Genomic DNA, 13,643 nt, shown 5'->3' on the forward strand with positions numbered 1-13,643 from the left:
TGGTTGCTTCCAGTTTATGGCCATTATGGATTAAGTTGCCACAAATATCTGTGTAGGCTTTTGTGTGGACAAACATTTTTATCTTATTTGGGTAAATACAAGGGGCTTGATTGCTGAATGGTATAGTAAGAGCGTGTTTACTTTTGTTATTAACTGCCGAGTTGGTTTCCAAAGTGACTAACCATTCTGCGTTCATACCAGTAACAAATAAGGGCTGCGCCTGCTCCATCCGTGTGTTTGCTGGAGTTTGGTTGTGTCCATGTACCTGCTTTTAGCCATTCCAGTGGATGTGTAGTAGTAGCTCATTGTTGTTGTTTGTATTTCCCCGATGACCTATGATGCGGAGCGTCTTTTCATACACTTATGTCATTTGTAGCTCTTCTTTGGGGAGGTGTCTGCTAAGGTCTTTGACCATTTTTTTTTTTTTAATAGCATTGTTATTTTTTAGTTTTAAATGTTCTTTATCTATTTTGGTTAACAGTCCCTTATCAGATGTGTCTTCTGAAATTTTTCTCCCAGTTCATGGCTTGTTTTCTAATATCTTTTATTATCCTTTGCAGAGCAAAAGATTTTAGCTTTAATGAAGTCCAGCTTGCTGGTGATTTCTTTCATGGATCATGCCTGAGGCCAGGACTTCAATTCTTTGAGGTCAGAGAGTATAAACTTTTCTAGAAAAATTTATCTGAGAGGATGTGAGCCTTAAATCCTAGAAGTCATCTTGTAACCCTGTAAGATTAAAAAATAAAGGCAAAAAATGCTGGGCAGAAGAATCAGGAATAAAGATAGTCTGAGCACCTGAGTCCATCTATACTGAAGTAAAATAACTTTGGCCTTTCAAATTTTGTGATCAAATATAACCCCATTTTGTTTCAAACTTAGGAGATCCAAATTTTTGGATGAGGAAATCCTATTCATTGTCCTAATGTTCTATTTTATTACATTAGATGACCAGATGTGTTCACATCTCTCCTCTTTCTTTGGAGAAATGAATTACCATGTACCACTACTCCCTTAAAAAGTGCTCTGCATAATTCTAGCCAAGACACCAGCTACGTGGTTGTAATTCAGAGACCGGTCCCAAGGGAATGATGTTCTGCGGGGCGCAGTACAAGAAGAGTAATTCAGGTGTGTTCACGCTAAAGTTCTTGAGAAAGAACTGTAAGTCAAAAGTTGGAAACTAAATTCAAATAATAACTTCATAAAAAGGAGACAAACAGGAACATTTTATAAAATCACTCAAGATTTCTCCTAAATAGTTGATTAATGTCACTTTCTTCCTCCTTCTGGCATGGAAATGGGCCGTGACACCTTTATTAGTCAAGATTGGAAATCACTTATAAAATCTGTATATGTATATCAAATAAATATGTATATTAAATAAAATATGTATATTAATGATATATATTTAAATATGCATGTCATATTTATATAACTGTAGGAGATGATTGTAGAAATATGTATGGAACAGAGTATGCATTGTAAGGCATAGTAATTAATTTGTTTAACAAATAAGAAGTCCTAGTATATGAATGCACATTGTAAATGAAAGAAGATTATTAGCAAATTCCAATAAGGGAGGTAAAAGTCAACTGAAGCTTATGGAACAATTTTTTTCTTTGTCTTAGGTCTCAGTCTTTGTAATAACTGAAGAACACTAAACTTTTTTGAAGTATAAAAAAACTTCATAACAGTTACACTTCATTATTCAAGATAATATTTTATTTCTTGTAATGTAAAAACTAAAATCATTTGAGCAGTTTTCAGCATACTTGTTAATTCTGAACACAATAAACAAAGTTGGTAAATATATATAAATGCTGTATAATGTAATTGTATATAAAATTCACAGTTAGATGTATTTGATTATGTAAAACAAAGTAAGACAGTCCTACCAGAGAGCTTCTTATCTAAAAATACAGCAAAAATAATATTCTTGTGAATTAAACGTTGCAAACTGTCTCAGTGTGAGTCTTTCTTGATTACGTAATGAACCCATGGATGGTTTTTGGAGAAAATGTCCAACTCACTACTGTGTTATTTATACATTGTTGGTGGCAACTAATCACTTGACCTAAGGAGACATTACCCTTTATTTAAGGGTGTTGCTATCCATGTATAAATGACAAGAAAGCATATTGCACAGGGATTTTGGTTTCCCAAAGTCTCAAATTCCACAGCAAACCTTCGGTTTAAGACCATTACTTATGAATATATGGTGTGTGTGTTCTATTTGAAATCAAGATATAGAATTAAGTGAACAACTTGACACTATTTTATAATGATATAATTTTTGTGCCATAGGATGAAAATGATTTATAATTATATCTTAGGACTTCATATTCAGCCTCAAAAGTATGTGGATTTTATAGCGCACATGAGCTGGACCCTGAATTCATGTCCAAAGTTGAGAAAAGATCACATTTTTAGGTAGGAAATCAGCATGAATAAGTTGAGTAATTAAAGATGTAGTCAGTAAATAGTGTATACCCTTTTAACTAAATTGAAAGTTAAGAAAGAGGGCAGTAGTTAAACCCCCAAAAATACATATCAAAATAAAATTGTGGGGAATGGGGTGGGGTAAGTACCAACTAGTAAGTCCTTGATGGGTTCTGAGTGGTGGAGAAATATGCTGAAGTAATTCTTGGGAATTAAACCAGCACTGATGTGAAGAATGTGATGGGAATGAAAAGCCGGGAGCTGGCGGCTACGAAACAGGAAGCCATTGTGTTCAGAGACCGACGATACATCTTTATTTTTCTTCACACTTATATATATGAAGACAAATAAGAAGTCAAAATTGGCTTCAGACTTTCAAGACTGAGGAACAGGCAAAATTATAACCCTACTGCTGGAGAAAAGTCATAAAGCTAAACTAAGCGGATGAAATGGTTACTTCCTTCTCGATGGCAAGTTCACATCTAAAGGCCAAGCTAGAGATGAGGCCACAGAGACTGGACTGTCCAGAAGGCTGTGGAGAGCCGCCCGGCAACAGCTGAGCCGGCAAGGAAAGGTCTAGATCTGGAGGAACAGAATGAACTCCAAGGAAAGGTTAGGTCACCGAGAGGGAATATCTCATAGATTTTCTAGTAGAATCTTCCTCTTTGACGGAAATAACATGACTTTCTTTTCCCCCACCTTAAACATGACTTACGGGTTGTACTACATGCAGAGCCTAAGGATAAATAAGTAGGTTTCAGCGGGTTTAAGTATTCTTACAATTCTGGGTAAGAGAAAACTTTCTTAAACAATGGATTTGGGATGTACATGAACAATTTCCTTTTGATCACCATTAAAAATTTCCCTTTCCACCAAGCCTCTTCTTACCACCATGACCATGATCTTAACACACAACTATTCAACCATTTTTACTAATATAATAGGTCATAAACCAACAAAAAATAGTTAAACAAAATCAGGCACATAATAGAGTTAATTCTTTTTGTTCTGATAATGGTTTGGCTCGAGATTGATCTGAGGCACGGGCTTATGAACGAGGACAAGAGTAAGGTCCAGGGAGGAAGGCACACGACGGACTGTACTTTTCCCAGCTCCCCTCAAAGCGCAGTTGACTGATCGATCCTTGCAGAAGAAAGTGCTTGTCACCATTTTAGATGTGAAATCCAAAGGGGGTTTGATCTTTTAATAGCTATATTTTTTAATCTGTGCATAGGCAATAAAGGAGATCATCATCTACATGATCAAAACAAATAAATGACAACATATTTTCAAACAACTGATTACCAAATGTAAAAATGGACCGATTGGATGTGGTCAGTTATATGATAACTTGGGTCAGTGGGAAATAGAGAGGGATTGAGAGAGTAAGTAAGTTCATAGTAGCCAGCCCCTGAATATGCACTTCGATTACATAAAGAAGTTAATTCTGATACAAAGTATTAATAGTGGTTAATATGTACATAGAAAATTCATGGAAATATTCATTAAAAGGATTTTGGGAAAGAAAATATAGTGAAAAGTTTCATCCAGAATATTTAGAACCGATACAATAATGTAACAAAATTTACGTTTTTTTAACAAAAATTTTTTCATACACTATTTTCACTCTCTGCTTCTTTCTTTTTCTTTTGGTTTTAATTAATCCTCCTTTTGATATTCTTTGGATGAAACCTACATAAGGAAGAGAAAAAAATTTATTGGGCAAAACAGAATAATATAATAAAACATTTTATTTAAAATTTTCTCAAATTATCTTTAAATATATAAAACCAAAAAAATGGCTTAAAAGCTTTAATTAGTCTTTATGCAGAACAAGCTATTTCTAAGGAAGTCATTTCACATATTTAAGAATGAGCAAAAACGGATAAGCATGTTTCTGACTTTTATTTCTCATCTTCGGTCAGAAATTCATGCTCATTTTATTAAAGCAAACATGTGGCTGAATATGACTGCTGGACTTACGTGTGATTTTTTTACTTATATGTTAATACTCTATAAACCTGCATCATTTTAATATTCAGAAGAAAATCAGTAGCTACATTTAAATGTTGTGCATTGTAAGACAACTTAAAAATATTTTGGTATAATTTACAATGAAACCTTAGTATGTAAATATTAAAGAATAGAATGGTTTGTTTCAAGTAGATTATTTTTTCTGTGAAAGACACATTATGAGGAATTGTAGTTAATTTCTCCAGCAGTATCATCTAAATGTCATTGAAAAGGGGACATGTATTACCTAAATTACAATATTTTGTTTATTATAAGTAGAACTAATATCATAATATTTTTCTTATATTAAAATTTGTTCATAATTTCAATGCAATTATTATCTTAAACACTAGTGAATTAATGGGAAATGTCCTTCTTACCTTTCTTACAAGCCCTAAAACATGCTTTTTTAGAAGTGAAATTATTTTCATTCCCTCCACACCCACTGTACATAAAGGGGCGGCATTTCCCAATGACGGAATTGTAGTAGAATCGGCTCTCATTGGCGTGACACAATCCTCTGTCTGCTGGAGTCAGACACCAGGAAGGACCGTGAAATTCTAAGAACATCAAGAAAACATAGTAAATCACATGATAGGTCATCTGCAAGTTTCACATCGTTTATTGCTTATCTGTTTTCTTATAGTATATTCCAAACAGTAATCTGATTGAATAAAAGTAGTACTCAGTGAAACTCATGTATTTCAACTCCAGGAAACGCTTTAGTAATCTGCAAGGGTCCAGCACGGTAGGGCCTCCGGGAAATAAAGACCATCTACTTGTTCAAGGGGAGTGCTGTGGTAACGCTCTGGAGGGGAAAAAGTAGCTGTACATGATAGAAACCGCTATTCAAAAATTTATAGATTTGTTAACCGTGTTCCCTTTAGCAGATTATCAGTGTTTTGTTCGTGGATGTTCGGCTTGGGGCGAAGCGTCGGTGAGCGGCCCTCACTGAGCGGCCCAGGCCCAGGCGCTGAGCAGCTGCTGCGGCCGGTGACTCCAGTTCTAGGTGACGGAGTTAACCACAGTTTAAGGCACAGGAATCAGGTGTTCGAGCTTCAGAGGAGGGACCCGGAAGGGATGACCGATGTGGTGATCAAGTTCTCTTGGGAACTGAGGCCTCAGTTCTTGATGCATTAGACGTTTTCGCAAAGGCAGGCGTGTTGTGAAAGCCGGTGAGCAAGGACACGTGCGGGTTTAAACCAAGCGTACAAACTGCTCTGTCGACGGGACAAGCCACTTTAGAACCAAGAAAGAAAATGCAACCAGGGTTATATGAGGATCGCTCGTTTTCTTAAGGCAAAGCAGAGAAATAGTTTCAGTTCAATGGTAGTTTGTAGCTCTTTTGGGAATTCTGTCAGTGAGGGGAAGCTGGTGCTCTAGCAAGAGACTTACGAGGCTTGGCGTTAGTAAACCAACACTGCGGGCAAGTTGGTAGATGGAATCAAAATAATAAAACTTTAGGGGCTTTGCCAAATAGTGAGATGTGAGACAGCGGATGCAGACAAAGAGGGTATACTAAATATACAAAACTGGCAGAAAATAGAACTTTGAGGAATCCAGCCAATGAAGGCAAATAGGTTGGCCAGAAAGCTGAGTGGTCTGATGACAAGCGAACCCCTGATGAGACTATAAAATAAAGAAATGAAACACTTTGAGGAGAAAGATGCAGAAATTATTTGATCTGATCTGAATTAATGAACAATAATCCTAATTAGAGGCGTGCCTGGGTGGCTCAGTGGGTTAAAGTCTCTGCCTTCGGCTCAGGTCATGATCTCAGGGTCCTGGGATCGAGTCCCGCATCGGGCTCTCTGCTCAGCGGGGAGCCTGCTTCCCCCTCTCTCTCTCTGCCTGCCTCTCCGCCTACTTGTGATCTCTCTCTGTCAAATAAATAAATAAAATCTTAAAAAAAAATAGAAAAGTATCCTAATTAGACGTGAAAAATACAAGCATCTACATTTCCTCCTGCCTTCTTGATAATGTAAATGAAGATGAGAGTGTCTTGATATAATAGAGAAATCCTGGAAAACAGGAGTCAGAATACTACAGAAAATATATAAAATGTTTTAGGAAGATGAAAATTCTGTGTCAAAATTGAAGAACTGTAGTCCCCTAAAGAATACTGTATTGTTTAGGTCCTTGGTTAGGTCTATGAACACTGATTTTTAAAGGAAGACCTTCAGGTCTGAAAAACTAAGTCATGCAGCCTAAGTCACCTTTTATGTCCTCCCATGTGGGGGTTATAGTGTGTGATTACTGCCAGCATGAATCAAAATTAAAAAGTTACTTGGTGAGAATGTACGCTTAACTTTCTAGAAACGGTTGAAGTCTCCTGCCTCCAATATGGTTTATGCAAGAGGAATTTTCTAACAGGACAGGAGAGATACACTGTTACTGAGCCTACTATTGTGGGACTTTTCCAGCTCTTTGTGCTCTGGATTCTCAGTAACCCAGAACCTAGCACATGAGGCGGCTCTTCCCTGCTGCCACTTCTATCTCCATGAGCTTCCCGAGTCATCACCTGTGTCCAGAAACAAAAGAAATATTCCTCAGGCAATTAGCCTACTTTGAGAAACAGGGAAAATTGCTATTATTTTTTCATTTTCAGCAAGCACCCACAGATGCTTCATAGCTGATGTAGAGATAGGACGGTATGACTTATTCCTTAGTTTCACTTTTGCATGTTGGAAACAGGACTGAGTAGTCCACAGTAATTTGAAGATAATAAATATAGACATTTCTGTAACTTTTACACGTCTTTACAGATGCTAATTATTATGTCTTAACAGCAATGTTCTACCTAAAGTTCTTATTCCAGGACAGAGAGAATTTTCTGATAACATGAAGTAAATCCATCCTTCTTTTCCCGTAACCTGCAGCAAACTTAGCCGCATAACAAAATCAAGGCTATTTCAAAGTAAGAACAAGCTTGGTTGGTACATCTGGGGCTCCAGACCTAGCCCGAAGTCAGCCATGGAGGCGGCTCGGGAACCGTGGGGCATATACTACGGGTTTGCTGGGAGGGTAGCCTAGCTTCTGTCTTCCGTTGGTCACTGAGTCTTCCAACAATGTCTGCCCCTCGCCGAATCTACTCAGAAGCCACGGGAAAGAGCACAGAGCATGTATGAGACGGGGCAAGAAGGCAGCAGCAAGATTAGTTTGAAGGCGAACAGGCAGTTGCCCCCCACGGATGCCAGCGGAGTCTCGCGGTTGTTCACTTGTTTCACTTTTTTTGCCCTGATTTTAATCACTGTCTACACAGATTATCAAATATAACTCAGTGTTGACTCAGATAATTATTATGGTTCGTAGCCCTAAAAATACAAGTATTTTGATAGTGGGTTAAACTTTGAAATTAATTAGTAAGAATGTTGTATTACAGCTAACTTTTTAAAAGTTTTTAATACAATCCTCCTAAAATCATTTGAACTCCAAGTAGTTAAGACTATCATTGATTGGTGCACCCAGCAGCTCAGTCAGTTAAGCATTCGACTCTGGATTTCAGCTCAGGTCATGATCTCAGGGTTGTGAGATCGAGCCCCACGTTGGGCTCTATACTGGGCAGGGACCCTGCTTGGGATTCTCTCTCTTCCTCTCCCTCTACCCTCCCCCATTCCCCTCCCTCTCCCTCTCTTAAAAAAAAAAAAAAAAGACTATCATCAGATTACTCTAGCATAGACAACAACGCTATGACTAAAATAATGAAGCAGATGGCTTCTCAAGGACATTGTAGTTCTAAGGATTTTTCGAGTCCTTGATTATCATCTCCAAAGGTGAGGAAACAGGAGTTCTTGCCCCCGTGAGGAGGTAAGCTTGGTTGTTTTCAAGTAACATATACTCTAGAGAAACATAAGCACTCACCTATTCAAAATCCAGACAATGATATCTATAATGAAAGAAAATATAAAGGTTTTGAAGTAGTTACACAATGTAGTTTTTTTTTTATCTAGATTATAATTATTCACAGGTATTTAAGATAGAATAAAAAGATACTAACCTGACTTCTGTTCATTTTCCAAAGGTAATTTAATAACCAAATGCATTCTGTCTTGATCTTGCCATTAATAACAACTTGGATGGCTTCCACTTAGAGGCTCTAGGACAGTTTTCAGAGTTCAGGCTCCGCTACATGCTGCCAGGAACTGCCATGATCTAGTGTTTCTGCTAAACTGGAGGGCGCACTACAAAATCAGTCTTCTATTCACAGTGGTTTATGTAAATTTTCTCCAAAACTTATACTGAAACTTCAAATTTTGTAGTCACTCTGAGTCCTTACCATGGTGTCTTCCTGTTTCCATTTTACATACCTAACATTTAGGCTTTTATTTTACCAACCAATTTAGGATTTATGAATCACCCCATCACTTGCTGAGAAATGTTTTGTCTTCTGAGATTGTTTTAAGGAATTGAATAACAAATCTTTCCTTTGAACAATATGTTCTTTTCCCCCATAATTTTCTAGTAAAGAAAAATATAAAGACTTTAACTTCCTAATTATAATTTATCATTGTAAGACACTGAATTGATGCAAAAGTATAACAAATATAAAACAAAAGTTCTCTCTAATTTGACCCTTGTCCCTTAACTGTTGTCAACGTTTTGGTAATGTTTTCCTTCAAATTGCTCGCACAGGCAAACAGATGCGAGCGTACCACTCTGTGTTGTCCTGAACTTACTAGTACTTTGTGACTGTTTCAGTATTTGCTCATGGCCACCTTCTCGTTAATAAGCGCGGTGCTCGTCTCTTGAACTGAGTCCAGTGTGTCTAGTCAACCACGACTCCTGTGGATTCTTGTTTTCAGCTCCCATTCATGGCTCGTGAGCATTCTTGTACACGGGTTCAGATATTTCTAAAGATCTTTCTAAAATCAGAATTGTGGGGTGGCTGGGTGACTCAGTCCTTAAGCGTCTGCCTTCGGCTGAGGTCCTGACCCTGGGGTCCTGTAATCAAGCCCCACATCGGGCTCCCCACTCAGCAGGGAGCCTGCTTCTCCCTCTCCCTCTGCCTGCCATTCCCCCTGCCCGTGCTTTCTCTCTGTGTCAAATAGATCAATAAAATCTTCTAAAAATAAAAAAAAAGAATTGTGCAAAAGCCATACTCGATTGATAATTTTGTAGATCCTGCCAAATTTTCCACTAAAAGTTTATATAAATTTATACTTCCACGATGATGTTTAAAGGTGCCTGAACAGCTGCTAAATAAAACGTGGGCAATGCATTTAATTAAATTCAGTCTTCTCTTCTCATACCCACAAAAGCAGATGATTCCTGGAGAGACGTTTTTATTACATAGGGACCTTAGCAGTGCTCAAGGTTGCAACTCCCCAGAACAGACACTACTACGCTGTTTATTCTATACTGTTAGGGATTCTCCAGAAGCTGCGTTCAGTCTATATTTTATTTACTTCATGATGTGGTAGGGAACAAAAACAGCAAAGAAATGCGAAAAGGAAATCTGCTAGAATGTTGACAGTGATTTTGTTTGTGAAATGCAAATATGGCCAGTTGTCTTTTTCTCTTCTGTTTTTTCAATTTGTCTATTATAATATTACAATTATAAAATAACATATGTTAGAAATAGGATTATATAATCAAAATATTTTTAGATTCATCCAGAGTCCTGGGGTCATAAGGAAAAGGCTAGAGATTGGGAATCTGCTGTGGTTAGAAAAGAGAGCATCCCTGTCACCTGTAAAGACACTACTTACAGAGAGTAATTCTGTACTACGGGAAAAGCAGTATCTTCGTTCACTAACATGGGAAAGCTGGTGTGAAATGGGCAGAGACTGACGTTCTATATCACAGGGAAAGCCAGTGGGGCATGGGAACATGAGTACTGGGAACTTTTTTCCTTTCTGTCCCTGTGCACAGTAACCAGCTGAGATTGAAATGTAAGAAGCGGGCTTCTAGGACATTCGAAACTGAAAGGTCATGGGGAATAGACTGTGAGACGCCTTGCCCCAACAGGAAGCTCCAAGGTTAAAAAGAAAGAGAAGCTGTGCGGGTATCCACTGTGCTGGACTTCTGTGCCCCGATACTGCCTGCTCTGTGGACAGAGCTCACAAAGTTATCTTTATCCAAGGGTTTTTCTCAATAAAGCCATCAAGCAAGCAATCCGTGGTAAAATTACAAACTATGGTGCTGCTATATGAGTATAATTTATCCTGAGATAATTGTCTTATAATCAGAAAAATTCTTCCTTAGACAGCTGCACAATTGAAGACCCTGTAAGATTTTAGTAAAGGTGAAATTTAACATTTACTTAGTCCCTTGAGCAGCTTTTAAGGAAGAATGAAATTTTAACAAGTGGAAGAGATAGAGGGGAATATGGGAAAAGAAATGGACAAAAGTCAGAATATTCCTAGTGTGGGGCACTTTGCAAAGTCCAGGCTGTCTGAAGAGGGTATAGTAGGGTGCCGGGCGGGGAGAATAGATCTGGGCCAAATTCGGAAGGTTTCTGGTTACTCATAGACTTGGGTTTTATGACATAGACATGAATGAACAGCTTAAAGTATTGAAAGATGAAAAAGACAGTTGTGCTCTTTCTTGATACGTGACGCAAGCTCAGCCAGGCCTGTGGAGGCTGAGTCCTGCAGGAGACCTGGAGACCCCAGCTGAGGCAGGTGTAGCGGAAGTGAAGGAAACCAAGCACTGCACGGTCTCTGGCAGGGAGGGAGCTGGAAAGAAGACCGTTCTGGTATTTTTAGACGATAGACTAAGAAGATGGAATACTTTAAGTATATTATGAAATAAATCATAGTATGAAATGTAGTCATAGCAGTTTTATAATTTACAGTTTCATCATGGCTTTCTTTCATTGTAGCTTTCCCTAGAAAAATCCCTGAGAAGACAGAATTGTGACCTGTGCTCATGCATTAGCCAGCATCTAAAAGAATAAGTCCAAGATGTTAGATAAAAGATAGAACACAGGTTTAGGAAAAGATGAAGTTTTAATTCTGACACCCTTCAACGGAAGCGCTATACTCTGCTCTGTGCCCCCACACGTCCGTCTCAGCACGGAGCGTAGGACTGAAGTCATCTCCGTACCTGTCCCTCACCCCACTTCACAGGCGGGCCTGTGAGGAACAACTCCAGACCCCCCGTCCCTGTGACGATTCCTATAGCGTCACTCAGGATTTGTTGAACTGAACTGACAGGAAGAAGTATAACAGATTTAGGCCTCAGGTCATAGGATACGATTAGAAACCCAGGTTTTCAAGGCCTCCGATTAGAGCATCCGGTCCAAAGACACAAAATGCGCACTGGTGTTTTATAATTACATCTGAATTTTAGAAGGGCTTAATTTTACTTCAGATAGTCATAATATTGTGACTATTGAATGAAGATACTTCAGGTCAAGGTTACAGGCTTTAGTTACATGTAAAAATTATCACTAATAAAATGTATAAAATAAAACCCCTGATTATTTCTTCCTGTTATAAATCTCCATTGACACTGGGTAATCATCATCAAAACCTTCAAATATTAACAGTTCTGAGTTCTTATTGCATGTTAAACATGGGGATAAGGATTTTATATTTGCCATAATCATCAGCAACTTTGTGAGCTATTACTCTCCATATATAACAAATGAGGAACTTGGCCAAGAGTTGTGTGATTCTTCAAGTCCACAAAAAGACCTGTGAGTAGAGGAATTTAAACCCACATCTTTCCGTCCATAAAGCCAATGCTCTTAACCACCATAAGGTGTCCTCTGAAAACTACCTAGAAAATAAAAATAACCGAGCAAAGACAATTTAGTAATTATCAGATAAAGAGGAAGCTGTCGCAACTTCCCTTTTATATCCAGTTTCCACATTCTGTCTCCTTTGCAACTCAGGCTCAGAATGTCGTCTGTATTTCTTACCCTAAGTTACATGCATGAAGTCGGAGTTTATCAAGTTTGAACAGGAAAAAGATACCTCATCCAAATAAGTCATCAAACGAAGAAACTGGAAACAAGTCTTGGGTGTAGGAGTGCTGAGCCGAACAGTATTCAAAAAGCTCAAATATGAAAGGCAAGAATCACTGCATTTGCATAGTAACCTGGACCGATTCTGGAAAGAGACGGAAGCTCCCGGTGTTTGTGCACTCTGTGAGCCCATGTGCACTGGCCAGTCGGCTCTCCTTTTAATAGCGGTAAGAAGTGACAGAAGACTAGAAACCACATCCCGCCGTGTCTCAAGAAAAGATAGAGGTGGGATTTTCCTAATTGATATATTTTATAAAAGTGCTTTTTAAACTTACTCCTGCACAGATTGGTCATTATTCAAATAGAAGTGGGGCAGTCAGAGAATTACAACATAGAGTAGCACAGGCTTCTCTAACCCGTTCCTCATTCCTAACCTGCTCTGGAGCAGTTCATACCAAATTCCTGTGATAATAGGGATGTGCCACACAGGCCCATGGAATGAAAGAGCCCCAGTGATAAACCCAAACTTATCTGGTCAGTTTATCTATGACAAAGGAGGGAAGGATATACAATGGGGAAAAGACTGTCTTTTCAATAAATGGTTTTGGGGCAACTGGTCAGCTCATGCAAAATAATAAAACTGGACCCCTTTCTTCACCATATATAAAACTCAAAATGGGTTAATCTCAATGTAAGACCTGAAACCATAAATTCCTGAAAGAAAACAGGCTGTGAATTCTTGGGCATCGGTCTTAGCAATATGTAGGAGTCTGTCTCCTCAGGCAAAAGCAACAAAAGCAAAAATAAACAAGTCGGATTACGTCAAACTAAAAAGCTTCTGAACAGTGAACAAGACAACTAATAAGACGGAAAGGCATCCTGTGGGATGGGAGATTCCATTTGCAAATGAGGCATCTGAAAAGTGGTGACTATCCAAAATGTGTAAAGAACTTGTACAGTTCAATACCAAATTAGCAATTCCATTAAAAAATGAGATAACCTGATAGACATTTTTCCTAAGAAGACCTACAGATGTCGAACAAATACATGAAAAGAGGCTCAAGGTTACTAGTCCTCAGGGAAATGCAAATCACAGCCACAGTGATACCACCTTATACCTGTCAGAACAGCGAGTATCGGGAGACAAGAAACAACAAGTGTTGGCAAGAATGTGGCGGAAAAGAACCGCACGGGCTCCCGATGGGAGTGTATATTGATGCAGGCACTTCGGAAAAAACTATGAAGGCTCCTCAAAAAATTAAGAAGAGAAATACCATATGAT

The 13,643-nt window shown here is 38.4% G+C and overlaps 1 protein-coding gene across 2 annotated transcripts in view; it reads right to left on the bottom strand.

Annotated features, from left to right (window-relative positions):
- Nucleotides 1-1,701: 1,701 nt before the first annotated feature.
- Nucleotides 1,702-13,643, bottom strand: part of TFPI (tissue factor pathway inhibitor) — a 61,162-nt gene continuing 49,220 nt past the window's right edge. Inside the window, exons 8-9 of one of the 2 annotated variants that reach the window (XM_044241122.1) lie at nucleotides 4,830-5,009; nucleotides 1,702-4,128 (exon numbers count right to left, since the gene is read on the bottom strand). In XM_044241122.1, coding sequence (XP_044097057.1) covers nucleotides 4,022-4,128; nucleotides 4,830-5,009 — 287 coding nt within the window. In that variant the 3' untranslated portion in view covers nucleotides 1,702-4,021. Of the gene's footprint in view, nucleotides 4,129-4,829; nucleotides 5,010-8,310; nucleotides 8,336-13,643 lie in introns of those variants that run through there. The other variant, XM_044241123.1, reaches the window with a different exon arrangement.

The sequence above is a fragment of the Neovison vison genome, chromosome 3 (assembly GCF_020171115.1).
Source record: "Neovison vison isolate M4711 chromosome 3, ASM_NN_V1, whole genome shotgun sequence".
NCBI classification, from domain to species: Eukaryota; Metazoa; Chordata; class Mammalia; order Carnivora; family Mustelidae; genus Neogale; species Neogale vison.